The following is a 16,345-nucleotide window of genomic DNA, read 5'->3' as shown; positions in this document are numbered from 1 at the left end:
TCTCATGAGAAGTGAGCTTCTCAGGCTCACTCGAGGCAATGCACTTGGGCATATACTTGAGAAATACAGATGGACATGTACCTATATTTAACTGTTTTTCTCCATTTCTATAAGTAAAAAAATAATAATCAATTACATCACGACATGATACCACCTTTAAACCAGGCATAACGGAAATTTTTTCATCATTGCTGCCATTATCTAGAACTTCAGTCATGGGCTAATAGAAACCACAATGATATTTTTTTTTTCACTCTGATAATAGTCAAAAAAAAAAAAAAAAAAAAAAAAAAAGAAACCACAGATACTTCTATCAAGTATAGTTTCAGATCAATCTTGAACCAGGGATACAATTTCAAATGATTAGTAGAAGACATTTATTATTTGCTTGACCAAGATTTGCAGCTTCACAAATAACACTGTACCAGTGGTACAGCAAATGTCAGTCTCTCTTTTCCTCTGTAGTTGTGGGATCTTCATTTAATAAAATGCTTAACTGTTTCTGTGCACATGAGAGGAAAAGTTCCAAACTAGACAAATTCCTCTGACGAACAACTTGATCAAGCTGTTGAAATAAGAAAAGAAAGAAAGAATAACTTGAAGAGAACCTAGAAATAAATTTAGGGATTAATCAGCAAAAATTCAACCATATTCATTAATAAAAATTCAACAACCAAATTCAACAACCACTACAAAACAAAGCAGTCTTTTGTGCATACTATTTAGTAACATTTTCACAAGGTATTTTTATCTCTCCAAAATAAAATGTACATTAGGTCTAAAAGAAATTGCCAACAGCTATCAAATCCTAAATGATAAGAAGTTTGAGAAACCTTAACAGACTAATTGCCACAGTAGACAAATCCTCATAGCATCTTTTAAAATTGCTTTTGTTAAAAGAAACTGCTTCTATTGTAAAATAAATGCTACATATGGCTGCATATTCCAAAAATTCAAAGTCTACTTTTAATTAGAATAGCAACATGTTTAAATAGTTACCAGAGATAAGATAAAAGATAAGAACACAATGACAAGATTTGCTGGATTACATGCAAATTAGATAGGTATATGGTTTACCAAAAGGTATTTGAATTTGCTAAATAGTGTAACAGTAGTAAATAAAATGCACAGCAGGATTCTCTGTGGCTGAATTTTACAGTTCAAATATCAAATGAATAATATTGAAACTGCTCAACGTTTTCTGCATGACTATGCTTTAATTGGCTACAAATTTAACTAAATACTTACACAATACTGACACAGGGTGAAACTAAAATGTAGTGGTATAAAGCTTTGTACTCACATTTTTAATTATAGCTTTCAATAAAAACTCAGATTCTGTGGTATCTTTCCACATGTATATGCAGGCAGCTCATTACTTGGCAGTTCAGTTAGTTGTATGAATGGACATTTTGTTTTGTAACAGAAATCCACTTTTTAAAATTAATAAGACTATAAGGCAAAGTTAGTGAACTTAGTTAAGGCAAACTTCCTGCTTCATTTTGAAAATGTCTTTATGACATAGCTACAGCAGTGTGACTGAATATACAAAGGGAAACATTGTTATGACCCTGTGCTTTGCTGCTCTTTATGCTACTCTGAAATGCAAAACCAGGCTCAAGTACTTTGAATATTTTAGTGTTTTCTTTTAGTAATGATGAATGTGTCAATTCCACTCACAAACACAATGCACACCTATTTTCTAGAAGCCACACAATGATAAAACTCTTGTTTAGTAATATACATCTGCTTGTATATATATTTTATTTCTTGTCCTACAAATTTCCAGCTGTTGTGCAAATTTTTGCATCTCTTAGACTGATGTGAACCTAACCCACTGATTTACAGCAGATTTTAAAGTGGATCTAGTTCAAATAAATTTCAGAAAGTCAACTCTTGATATACTTAAGTAATAGCTGCTATCAAAAAGAAAATGAAAGATCTGGAAACAACAAACCAAACTCTAAAAAAGCCATATCTAGAAAAGACAGTCAGGAACAAACAACAATATTAACACACTGGTGTGATGGTTCATCTCTTCTGTTTTGAAAGGTATCTTCTTTCCTCCACTTTCCTCCTCTCTGCAAATATATAATTCCTCTTCTATGCAAAATATAAAGAGCATTTTGCATAGAGAAGCTTGTAGATGTTTTTGTGCTTGTGACCTACATTTCTTTGGGAATGGGTAGATATAGTCCAATTCACATAAAATCATGTTATGTCTTAAGAAAGAACATGGGAAACCTATTTCTCTAAACATATTACATCATCAAATTCTATTACTTATTGTAGATATATCAGTTGGACAAGCTTAGCATGAAAGTGACTTTCAAATGTCTTCCTTTTATGGCCTATTAAATCATCTGTATCCTTAGATAAGAGTTCGTTATTAAGCTTTGACCAAGAGCTTTGGCTAAGCCCTCCATTTTCTTTTCTTGCAGCCTCTCCCTGCAGATTCTGCTTTAAAGAGATCAAAGTAGCTCACCCAATGTATGTTCTGATATGGTGCTGATAACTTTACCAAGGCATCAATCTCCAACTGTATGCTGTTAAATTTATTTCACCAAATACTAATGTACTTTTAATGTGTATAGGCTACAATATGAACAAAACAATTTCATCAGGCTAGAAAGAGATTTTAAAAGTCTCATATGAACTAAGAACACATTTGGGTAGTCTTTGTTGAGCTCAAGTGGTTAACTGGTAGTCTCACTTTGTCCATTAGAAAAGTTTATGGCTTGTTAGAAGTTTATGCAAATTCAATAACATAAAAGTTCAGAACTCAGTCACCCCTTAAGGTTTACCTTGACAATACATTTTAAAACTCTTCCATGACAAAACGGAAATGACAAAACACTCTGAAAGACAGGATCTTCACATGACACAACATCAACAACAAAAAACAGTGAAATGATGCTGGCTTTGAAAATAGTACATTTAAGTGTGTTCAGAAGGAGAACATTCCCATTCATGGAGAAATTGACTGGGAAACTGAACAAAATCCAATGAAGCTTCATTATATAATATATTGTTTAATGAAGTGTTTGGAACAGACAATTTTTTTGAATAGTGCCTTAACACTACTGTGTTGCTGCTTGCATAACATACCATTAGATGTGAAAATATGTAAGACATTTTTAACTTTGTTTTTCTAAACAGTCTTCCCTCTATATTTTTAGGTCCTGTTCACTTCATGGAATGATCTCATTATTTAAATAAACATAAATGGACATCTGGCAAATTCAAACTGAATGTGACTCATATACAAATGTAATCAGTATGAATAACGTATTAGGGATAGAGCATTCACACAACCAAACCAACCCAAATGTTTTAATTCTGTAGTTATTTAAAAATGTACTGTTGGTCCAGATCCACCACATGAGAAGAGATTTTCTGCATCACACCATCACTGTTTTCATTATTAATAAATGTTTTTCTTCCATCATATGAAATTTATCCAGTTCAAAGTTCCCAATTCTGTATGTTTTGTCCCATGGGCATAACGTTATTAAAACAGTTTTAATGCCCCTGACATTAAAGGTTTCTCTGAACTTCTTTAGTTTAAGATATTGAATACTATATTCTTATCTTTTTACAGTTTTATTATTATTATTATTACTATTATTATTATTATTATTATTTAGAAAGGAAAGAAGGAAGGAAGGAAGGAAGGAAGGAAGGAAGGAAGGAAGGAAGGAAGGAAGGAAGGAAGGAAGGAAGGGAGGGAGGGAGGGAGGGAGGGAGGGAGGGAGGGAGGGAGGAAGGAAGGAAAAGGAAGAAGAGAAAGAAAGGAAAGAAAGAAAGAAAGAAAGGAAAGAAAGAAAAGAGAGAAGAAAAAAGAACGAGAGTTTGCCGGGCTATGTACTCATATACATACTGACTAATTGGCTATATATGGTTTGAAAAGCAGCTCCTCAACTCCACAAAGTCTATACCACTCCCCAAAATCCCACAATCATTGAGATGCGTTCATTTGCCTAAAATAAAAACCTTTAGTCCACTTTCAAGCTCTTTGGTGTTATTCCACCATCCTTCTGGCCAAAAGGTGAGTGGATGAGACTGTGAAATGCCCTGTGGGATTCCACCCCAGACATATCCTTAGACCACCCAGAATGATGTGTCTTGAGCCACACAAGGCATGCCCCTGAAGGGAGGCATAGGCCTCAGCAGTACTCATATATCAATGGAAGCAAGAATTTGGGAAATTAAACTAAACACTCATGCAGGTGTGAAGAATACTGCCACCAGGTGACTGCTTTCATTCTGAACTGTTCTATTTTATTTTGAGTCAATCCACCTTGCCCTGAATCACTTCATAAATACATAGCTCAAACCAAAATTAAGAATTATTCTTGGCTCCACATTTTCTTAGCTTTTATCATGAAGTTCAGATTCAATGGAATACAATGGATAGAATGGAATGAAAAGCTATGTGTCTGATGCCTCAAGTAAAAAATACTGTTTCTTACACACACACACACAAAACAAAAACAAAACAAAAGTAAAACAAACTACTATTACTACTAATAAAAGAGCATTCACTTAATTTCCCTAATATAACAACACACAAAGAAAGAGACTTTTATGGCCTAAGTCCTTAGCTTTCTCTATTAACTATTATCCAACCATTTAAACATTTCAAAGTGCTAGAAGAGAAACACAGTCAGAACTCTATAAATAATTACTATATATCAGAATTATATTATCATTACTAGTAAATAATAAAATATTTTCTGGAAAATGCAAGATGAAGATTTAAGGATAAAATTCTAATTTCTTCATAGTAAAGACATATTTAATCATTATTATCATAGGAGCTCTAAGTTCCCCCAGAAAAGTGAAGAAAGCAAAATTTTTACAAATAGATCCTTCACTTTTCCCTTTGATATAAATATTAAGATGTTTAGAAGAATATTTTTCAAAACTATTTCTCAAGCATTATCATTCTCCAACACCAAGTAGCTTTGTATCTGTAGAAAATAGTAGATACCTTTCTAAAAAAAAATGTTTATTGAATAATTTATTTGTATTTCAAATGATAGCCAAATGCATTTCGACACATTATTCTGGCTTTGTAATACTAACAAACTCCCTGAAGTTGCAATCTTCTTTTTATCATAAGATTCAACATGTACACTGACCAGAGATTTAAAAATAATGAAGATATTGAGCACAAAGTTGTTAATTTCTTATTTATACCTGGTATTTTTTATAGTTGATCACACATGTACATTATAAATATAAAGAATAATCAGTATGTTACAATTTCAATGAAGCACAGCAGCTTCTCTTAAACATAATAAAATCAGAAATCAGCTTTTTAGTCCTGATATTTTTTTAAGAAAATCGTTAAAAGATATGATGAAAGCCATACAAAGTATTGCAATCATAAAGAAATCATTTTAGTATGGTGATATACATGTTTTTATTAATCCATAAAGAAGAAAAAAAGACTTAAAATCCTGAAAAGTACTCTTGTCACCCAAAGAAAATCATGTCCATGCATATTTCAAATGTTAAATTAATGTTTCGGGGAACTGAAAACACTGAGATTGATGTGTAAGAGACTGCATTCTGAAGATCAAGCTTGGCAGTCTAGATTAATGGGGCTGATATAACGGCTTTCTGTTTATTTAGTTTTACTAGTAGCTGCTTATTAGTTGTTGAATAGAATGCATTGCCAAGGTGATTCTTTGCAACTGATTAGCCACAAGTAATTATTTACAGACACCACCGTGGCATCATTACACACAGTTTTTTTTTAAAATGAGCAGCAATATGAGCTACATATTTCAGCATCTTCCTTTCCTCTTTCTAAGTAATATTCAGTAGAAAGATGACATTTCAACTTTATAGGTAAAAGTAATCAAGATCTTGGTGTAGTATTTCTTGCAAGTTTATCTGCTTTTATTTGGTCCTGATTTCTCCATATATTTTTGTTATTGATAATATAACAAAGCTTTGTCTATTCACTGACTGTGAACTATAACTTTTATTTCCTGTTTTGTATGTGGTTTTGTATTATACGTATTTACTAAATAAAGAACTTAAAAAAGCAATAAATATAAAACAATTAATGAGGATTAACTTATTTCTGTTTTGTTTTGTTTTTTTTATATATAATTTCATTAAAAGTCCTCTTCTTTGCAGAAATCTTATACAAGCCTAAACTAACAATAAAGTGAACTAATATTTTTCATTAAAAGATTGGATTTTTTTTTAATTCTATAGTTTTACCATAATATTGTTTACTCAACACTTTGAGGGATATCTCCATGAACAATACAACATTAATGAAATGTGCTCATATTTCTTCTAAATGTTTATGTACTTGCAAATTAAGGTCCAATGGAAAAAAAATCTAGTCCCACAAGAATCAGGAATATAATTTAGTGACCCATTCAATACAATGAATTTTTAATGTAATTTTGGCTGGGTTGTACATGGAGCAGTTACTCCAGATGTAATGCAAATTCTTGGATGTAATCAGACATTGGTGTTGTGATCAAATTAAAATTTAGGTATTTCTCTTTTGCCTAATCATATGTACATCTGTAATAATAAGTAATGTCTTCATTAAAGCATTTTAACAACAATCTGCATTATAAAATACAGGTAATGAACTTTCTAAAGAATGGTCCAAACTTCACTGAGAAGTGGATGAATACCTGCATTTTAAATCCATTTTAACTGTAGCCACTTTTTATGAATGAGAAAAAATAATTTCTGAAACATTATGGGTTTTCTTGTATAACTAAAATCTTAGATTTTACAGGTTCATTCTGCCCCTATTCACAGTGTTTTTTTTTTTTCACAAAAAAAACAAAACAAAACAAAACAAAAAACAACACACATTGAAATGGACTACTTCAACTTAGTGCAAAGATTCTTTGCATATGTGGTACTGTATGTTGACTAACAAACCCAGAGTTCAGCAGAATATTACACTGTAATTACAGGCTCATAAATGTCTTCTCACAATTGTATCTGCTGACATTTCTCCTTGAAGAAAAATGAAACATAAGGGGTTTGTTTGGTGCCATTTTTAAGTGTTTTTTTTTTTTTTTTTTTTTTTTTTCCACAACTAGCCCACATTAGTGAATTAGCTTGACATGATTCTGAAAAATTTCATAGTTACAGAAGTTCAGCTATGTGACCGTATTTTCTAGTAAAACTATGGGCTCAGAAAGCTTTCCCAGTGCACTAACATGAACTTCTCCCCATAGGTTCAACAGAAGGCTTGAAAAATTTCCCTAGCACATTAAATATACCATGTAAAAAAATTATTACCTTGAGGAACCTGCGAATCTGTAAGTTGGATGAGGAAACAATGAACTACTTCCTCTAATTCCTTTATTGGATAAGAACGAAAACAGATCCATATGGTACATATGTGCAGCAGAGCTTATTTTAGAGTTAATCTCAGAATAGGACATTTTTGTCTGTCCACCTGTGAATTTCTACTATTGATAACACTTACTAAGTATATAAAAACAAGGTTCTTCATGGCTGTAATTTATACAGTATCTGCTACGCATTAGAATGCTATCAGTGTTCCAGACAGAACCTCTAGAAAGAGTGATGATTAATAAATTACATTGCCATGTGAAAATGTTTCTTTCTCCTTAAATAAATAATGCTGGAACTTCTAAACCTTAAGGATTTTATACTCTAAACTTGATCAGTGAAACCATTAAAATAATACCATATGTTGGAGACATCTTTAAAACAGATTTGCCTAGTCTGCTGAAGGTGGTGGGAAAACACCCTGTCAACCCTCTCAGGCTCTCTCCGCTGTCTCCCAGCTGGACACAAGAATGTAAGAAAATACCAACTTTCTTTCACATAAATCAGAGAAGAAAATTTGCTTTCAATTAAGGAAGCTAGACTAAGTGAATAAAGGAACTAAAATGGTTGCAGCACCTGCTTGGACTACTGTAAAAGGTGAAAAATAGGCATTATCTAAAAAGACAATAATAGAAATATTAATGTGTAGAAATGCATGAGAAGCCTCTGGGTTGACCTACATACTTAATAGGTTAGGAGCATAGGATTCCTTTACTAAGCTAATTAAAGACTATTGCCATACACTAAATATAGAGAGCTACCAAAATTGCTACTGTAATTGCTGATGGGAATAGCAATCAGATTCAGCATACCTAATACAAACATACAGAAATTTATTCAAACAGTATTTAAGTATCTGCATATCTTATACAATGAAAGGCACTTGTATAATCTTACAAATTTAGGCCCTGAAGCTGCAAACTTCCATGTGCTTGTAAAATTTTGACTGCAGTAGGAACTCTCCTGCTATTAAAGTCACTCATGTATATTACGTGGACATGTACCTCATTGATTTTTAAAGGTTTCCAAAACAAAAGCTTTTAAAGAAACTCGATGAACATGCAGAAAGCAAGCATGTTCCTTACAACTTACTATCTGACGCATGAAAATGCTGATTATATGAAGGAAGTCAGATTTTTTTTTAAAATAACGATTTTTCCGTTCTCACTTCACTGTTGAGGAGTGACATTCCATTCTGAATCTATCAATATGCATAGTCTTTGACTGCTTATATAATCTTTCCAAGAACACAGGATTTTGTAATGCTGATATGATAGCTACGAGGAATAATGAAGTTCTTACAATTCCCTTCTATTTATAGACATTGAAAGCAAAGTGTGCTCTGCCCAATACTAAAATGCACACAGTGATCTTCAGTGTTAGTATCTCCTGCTTCTATTTCTAAAGAAAAATATCCCTATATCATCACCTGCTGTTTTTCTCTTCTTGAATTACTGCAGGGTGTCAAATATACTACTTAAAATTAGGAAAGCATAGATCAGTTCTACTAATTAAATAACAAAACAATTAAGTTTGGCACCTGTTTACTATGTCAAAAATGCATATATTTGAATTAATGAAAGAGTAGAACTGGGAATTATTTTGCAGACTGCTTCTGATGTTTTATAGAGTACAAGCTGAGTAACACTGGCTTAGATTGGGCTGGTTTCAAATAAACCCTACTTCTCACATGTTATGGCACACAAGACAAATTCATGTTTTCTTCTGGGCACTATATTTTCTTCTACTTGTAAGAATGGAAAAAAAGGCAAGAAATTATCTGTGATGGATACAAATCACACAGATACCGATCATCCTCTAAATACTTTTGTATTATCCCCATTGATACTATGCAGCTAAACCTGTATGATAGCTACCGGTACATTGTTATGACTGTTTCACACGTGAAGCCATGAAAGTGAACTTACTCTGTATATGTTCCTAAGCTACATATGATTCTACACAGCATAGAATTCAACAAAGTCTGCAAAAACTCTGAAAGAGAAATGTTTGGAAGGTGTCTGTTGATAGGTGTCTTAGTATATGCTAGCTTACAGTCCATGCAAGATAGGCACAAAGCAGAAGACTAATAACAAAGTAACAAAGGGAAAAATTCATCAGATCACCTTCAGAAGACTAATAACAAAGTAACAAAGGGGAAAATTCATCAGATCACCTTCTCTGATATGGAAGAAGGAACTAAAGATATATAACAGAATTTAAATTAAGGATATGTAAGTAATTCATACTGCTTTCTATCCAGGCTTGTCAGACTCTGGGTCCTTATGGATGGTAGAAGTCCTTAACAGTTTTCAATCTTGAGCCATTTTAAGTACCCAAATCAGTCTTAAACACCATCACATCCTGTTTTAATAAGTCTACAAATGACTTGGCAGAGATTACAGAGGGCTTCTATGAAGCATTATAACCACAGATTTCCATCTCTCCAGGAAACTGCCTGAAGACTATCAGACTATCCTTACTGTAAAGCCATGAGTGCAGTACAGGGTTGGGCTCTAGATCTGGGACCAAAGATCTGCTTCATCTGTCAACATGCACACACATTCCAAATTAATACGGGGTAAGCCTGTTCAGTTAAAAGCAACAACAATTTTCCTACATATATAAATTGCTACTGTTATCAAATCAAATGAAAAACATGTTATCTGATGGGCTCATGGTAAGTCACACTCAGAGAATTGCCTTGCAGTATTAAGATGGTATCTATAGAACTAGAATCGCCCTGCCTATCTGAAAACAGAAAACAAAAGTACAATATTTCTTATTACTGAGAGAATGAATTTTACACTATTAGGGAATATATAAGTGAAATAGAAATAATCATTGCATCATTAGTGTTTGTAGCAGATTCAAACTGAAAAACCTACCCTAATAAGGTGCATGAATGGGCAACCAGAGGGTAAATCTCCCAACTGCTATTCCACTGCAATGAGGGCTTTCTAAATACTGTATCAAACGTGATTTTTCATTAATAAGGCATTCACCAGGACCACAATTCCTTTGTTTCCAAGAAGGAATGTAACAGGTGGTTAACAATAGACAGCAACAGAAAACCACTGGTTTTGACTACGATGTGAAAAATGATGTTATATACAATGTTGAAACTACAGATAACATAACAAGGCAGAATGTAGTTATTCTATTCAAGGATTTACTTAGATTCTACTTAGGGATCAAGAAGACTATATCACGATTATCTGAAGTTTCCTGTGAAATTGTGATACTATATACCACTAAAACATAGCTACTTGTAAAGCAAAGTGATCCCCAACAACACGCTGGAGTTTAGTGCATACTAAAGTAGTAGGAAAAAATAATCCTACCTCTTAATCTTGAGGACTGCTTGATTTAACTGTTAGGTTTACAGTTTTCATTCTAATGAGACTTTGATTATAAGATGTGACAGGATGAAACAGTATATACTTGAAAGCAGAGGCAAAGATGGTATCATATGAAATGCCTATATCTTTCTAAAATTATGTTACCATTGTAGATTAAAGTTGATGGATTCACATGAAGAAATTCAATAAAGAAAATCAGCCTGCAGTAAATCTGCAGTAAAGCTTTAAGTCAGTGGTAATCATATATGTATTAAAATAAGTAATTAAGCTTTAAGGTTTGGGAAATAGAAAATTAATTTTCTACAATCCAGACAGGGATTTCTGAGACCACACGTAAAGGACTTCTTCAGTATTGATAGGACTGCAGCTTTTGCTAATGCTTTTTACTGTCAGACCCATTTTACTGGAAATCTCAGCTTGGAATTTGAAGCCAAAATACTGCAGCAAAATTCAGGGCAGCTGCTGGAGAAGCACTTCATAAAGCTGCAGCTGCAACGGCGTCATCAAAGAAAAGACCTCCTTGTTTCAAAACATACACAGATTGAGTACCCAGGGCTTTCAGCAGGTCATCACTTAAACACCACAAGGAGAAGATTCTAAAGAAGAAGGAAAGAAACAACAGCAAAAGATAAACATCTGCAGGCTCTATGCTCTATCCAACCACGAATTACTTCCACAACTGCTAGCCAGTAGAAAATTCTCAACAACACAAGTAAAGCATATTCTCCAAAGCAGCTTCCCTTGTTTACTAGACAAGCTGCTCAGCTTCTTTTCCAGATACAGATTTACAGATTAAGGCTTTATACTGAAAAAACATCAGGTACATGTAACTTCAAATAGCTTGTAGGCTTCTTTGTTGTTGTTTCTGTTTTTTGTTTTGTTTTGTTTTTTGTTTGTTTGTTTTAACCTTGGTATTCCTTATTTTACATAAAAATAGGCAAAATAGAAGTACCTTGCAAGCTGCAGGGGGTGGGGAAGAAAGGAAAAAGCAACCTTGACCCCAAAATGAGTCAATAGTTTGCAGCCAAGGCAGAAAAACAGCATACATATGCATATGCATATGTTAACAATATCCACTTTTAAGTCACTGAAACGTCTTGCTAAATTTCTAACATATGAGAAAAAACATCCTAGTGTTTTGTTCATTTGTTTGTTGTTTTGTTTTGTTATTGAAGCTAATTTCAATACAAAAAGTATACAGGAAACCAAATAGTGTTTCTTCATCTATCTTATCTCACTACTGCTGCAGACAAGAACATTTACTTTTTTACATCTCTCTATAGTTTAATAGGCAATTAAAGTCTCCGATTTTGATCCCTCTGGTTTTGTTGCAGGAATACAACTGCAGGAAATAATCAGGAAAGATTAATCAGGAGACACATTGTAAGGCCAATTTCCCAATGATTTTTTCAAATAAAAATTCAGTAGAAAAGTAAAAAAGAAAGAAAGAAAGAAAGAAAGAAAGAAAGAAAGAAAGAAAGAAAGAAAGAAAGAAAGAAAGAAAAAAAGAAAGAAATTAAAATTTGAGCAATGAAGCTGCAAGATTTGGGATAACAATGGGTTGAAAATTTCTGCATATAACCAGTTCTGAAAAGTTTCTAACAATTCCTCAGCTAACACCCCCCCCAAAAAAAAAAAAAAAAAAAAAAAAGGAAGCAGTTAAAAATACTGAGGTTCAAGGATCTCCATACAAAAGGCCTTAGCTGTAAATGAGAGTCAGTTAAAACAAACAAATATAAACAACAATTAGAAAAACGACAACAACAACAACAACAACAAAACAACACCACAAGCAAACACACAGAGTTCAGAATATTCTTCAGCTGTTGTGGAAGGCATTTAGGATCAGAATAAACTAGCCTTATGCACAAAGTTATCTACACATTTTATTTGTGAAATGAACAAAAGAATAAATTAATTCTCTTTAAAAACTGTATGGCCAAGAGAATCTGTTAAGAAACCGGCCTTTGTGGTAGACCCACACTTATTCTAGCCCTATCCTATCGTTGTGCATGAAGAGAGAAATTCTGCAGATTACTTTTTCTTTCTTTCTTTTCTTTTTTTTTTTTTTTTTTTTTTTAATTCAGATGTGTGTGAGTTCTGGAGTTTTGCATCATGAAACAAGAGATCACAACCGTGACCTTGCATGTCATGGAAACACAATAGATAAAAAGGCCATCTGTACTCTGTTCTTGCCTCTTTGGGGCCAAATTTTAATTTAATTAAAATGATATCACAAAAACTGCAAGGATGGAAGAGACCTTCTGATCTTTGCGTTGAGAACTTACAACAAGGTCAATCAGTGTGGAACTTCTCCAATTTGGCAGTCTTGCAGATGCCTGCCAAAATGCCTTTGCTAAGCATGGTCATTATTATTGCTCCAAGACTCATTAGGATCCCCTTGGTGCCAACCAAATGATACAACCAGGACTTAGAAAAAAGCAAACAAGTTGGCTTATGACAACAAAAACAAAATAGCAGATGATTTAATTTTAACTTTAATTAATCCAAGTTGATCATATTGAACTGATTAAATGTCATGTCTAGTGCAAAGTAATGTGGATTACACTTACAGTAATAAAATTTCTAACTGGTGCTGTGTTACCAATATACAATACATATATGCAAAAATTCTGAATTAAGAAATATCAGTGGAATTAGAATAGAAATTTGGTTACAAGCATGTATATGAATTTGAAAGAAAAAGACAACAAATTAATAATGATTTTATTTTACCAGGAATATAAAAGTCCTTTGCCTCAAAACATCCATTTACTTAGTCTAATAGAATATTAAATGTCTAACCTCCAAAATTTAGTTTCACTTTCTAAATTTCTCATTAGGATGGTAAAATATGGGTATTTATGTTTATTCACACACAAGTCTTTGTGTTGTGGTTTTGTTTGTTTACTTTTTATTTTATTTTATTTGTTATTAGCAGCTTTTAGTCAATCTAAAGTTCTCTTCTGAATGACTGAGGACAAGAGCCACAAGTTGCATTTAAAATGCATAATTCAATGAATCTAATTAAGAACTTCAAATTCTTCCTCTACTTAATTTCAAAACAGATTTCAAGGAATATGTGCAGAACACAAAAGAACCAATCTCAAAACCAACGATCTGGTTATAACTTTCTGATTTCCAGAAACACAATTTAAAGTACTGTTCATTTATAACACAAGAAGGATGAATCTGGAGTAATACAGGAGAGCCTCACTTGCAGAGGACAGGAGGTGTGTAAGGATGCCTCACTTCCTCCCGTCATACGCGGCTCTCCTGATGGACAAGAGAAAGAAATATGGAAGTCTCTTCCATTTGATAAGGAAGTCTCTTCCTTATCAAATATTTGCGTAATAGAGGGACTTTGAATGTCGGATGTTATATTTCCCTTGACCTCAGGTTCTGCTTAATCACCTAATGATGATTAACCACTACCCACTGATGGATACGTCTGGGTGATATTAGTAGTGCAAACCTTTATTAATGTGAACAGTCTACTCCACAGAGAAATTTTACCGATTACGTGATTGCAAACCAAATCGAAAGCTGATATATCTCTTACAGTAATTATATCAGTGCATCCTGGATTAAAAACAATGTGTCTAAATCATGAGCATATTTTGAAATAGTGTAATAACCAGTCATCTTGCTATTGAATATTATAATTCATCCTGTCATTTTTTCCCCTTTTGGCTTTGATATCACAGTCTTTTCTCAGCAGTAATACCACTTGAATTTGATTTCAACTGGAATTTTGCCTGAGTAAAGAGTACAGGCATAATTTCAGTCTTTGAAGACTTACATAGTGAGGCACAAAAGGATATATGAAATAGTTCCAAATAAAGAATGTCAAACACTTGCAGTTTTACTCCACAGCAATTGCAAGATACATACAATAGGTTATGTATGTAGTTTCAGCTAAATCACTTTCATCAGCATAAACGATTACTCAAGGTGTTTCAAAATTATAATTTTATTTAATAATTTCCTTTGGATTTTAATGAACCTAAGTATGTGGCAAAGAACTTTTTCTTGTTTTGTTTTGGTTTGTTTCATTTTGTTTTTCTTTGCATTTTTAAAGACAGAGTATAATTTACAGGAAATTAAAACTTCTCCTAAATGCATGATGCTTCGATATTGACAAGGGGCGGAAAAATGTCCTAAGATCCTCTGATGAAAACTGTCTAATAGGATCTATTGAACAAAATACTGTATTCCTTGATCAGAAACCACCATTTCATTTTAATATTTAGAAATGATATTTTCAAATGTAATAAAGACTTAAAGATTCAGGAAAAAAAAAATAAAGCTCATTTCTGTACCACATGCAGTATGCTGCTTCAGGATGCCTTATTCACAGAGGAAAAAAATGGACAGCCAGGTGCACCAACTCATCTTACACTACAACTTTACATAAATCCCTTACTTAATCCTTTGGATTTATACTGCTCTTTGAGTTTGGTAAAGGAGTGGTGTGAAAATGCTCCTAAAGCCTCAATGTAAATGTTTCTTTAATCCTATTAAAGCCACAAAACAGGCCCAGCTGAATGAGCAGGAAACTGAGCTAAGGAACTCTCAGTGACCCCATCATACTACTGTCTCTCTTGGCACTGACCTGTTGGTCACAAGTTCATCCTGGGCATGGCACAGATGTTCTGACATCAGGCTGATTCAGAACATCAGTATGTGGGCCGTTATAATACATATGTACATACCAGATGGTGGCGTGTTTTGTAGTAATATAAAGCATTGGACTGGTAATTAATAGCTGAATTATTAATAGTTGATACAAAAATAGATTATGTGAATAAATAGTTTTAAAAGCAGCTTTGTTGCATTACACAGAATTTTGTGTTCCCCAAATATGACATTGAATTCAGCCAAAAATTATATAGCTTTATTGCTTTTCTTTTAGAGTTGGAGGATGGGGAAACGTTAAAATAAAAATATTCAAGGTGACACCACACTTTAAAAACTGGGAAACTGGTCTGTTAAAATGTGTTGGTGGTAACATTTAGGGTTTGGACTCCCATTGATGTGGCCCTAGGGAAAATATAAACACTCTTTCTGAAATTAAACCTTGAGTTTGCCCACCACAGTCTTGTTTTCAGCTTTGGCTGCTGGCACTTCAGCCTGCAATTGAGGCCTTGCATCAAATGCCAAACCAAACATTCAAGAACAAGAATAGTAATGACACCCTATTTTGCTCTAAGTCATATTAAAATACAGCAAGTATTAAAAAAAATAAAAATAAAAAAATCACTCATTTGAGATTAATAACGTAGGAGAAACTGATTTTCATAACCTCTCCCAATTGCACTTGCCTTCAAATAATACATCTTCAGAAGAAAGCCATGCTTGATTCTTGAAGTCAAACACAGAAAACAAAAACACTTATCAAAATACTTATAATCAGCAACTATCACTGAGGAGTATGAGTTTTACCTACAGAAATTCAAAAATAAGTTGTCTGATTTTGATGCATGATTTTGCAGGTGACAATACAAAAGGATCAGTAAATGAAAGCCACCAGTCTGTAACACAATTTCTTCAAGAAGGGTCTTTCTGGTTCCCAGTTATGGGATGGACTAATATCATAACTCGTACAGAAACATTTTAAACCATGATTTTAA

General features: G+C 33.2%; 1 protein-coding gene across 1 annotated transcript in view; it reads right to left on the bottom strand.

Annotated features, from left to right (window-relative positions):
* Positions 1-370: 370 nt before the first annotated feature.
* Positions 371-16,345, bottom strand: part of CCDC91 (coiled-coil domain containing 91) — a 164,766-nt gene continuing 148,791 nt past the window's right edge. Inside the window, exon 14 of the mRNA XM_082751909.1 lies at positions 371-565. Coding sequence (XP_082608035.1) covers positions 443-565 — 123 coding nt within the window. The 3' untranslated portion in view covers positions 371-442. The remainder of the gene's footprint in view (positions 566-16,345) is intronic.

Source organism: Aythya marila, assembly GCF_965140915.1.
Source record: "Aythya marila genome assembly, chromosome: 1".
Taxonomy (NCBI): Eukaryota; Metazoa; Chordata; class Aves; order Anseriformes; family Anatidae; genus Aythya; species Aythya marila.
This window is presented reverse-complemented; position numbering and strand designations above follow the sequence as displayed.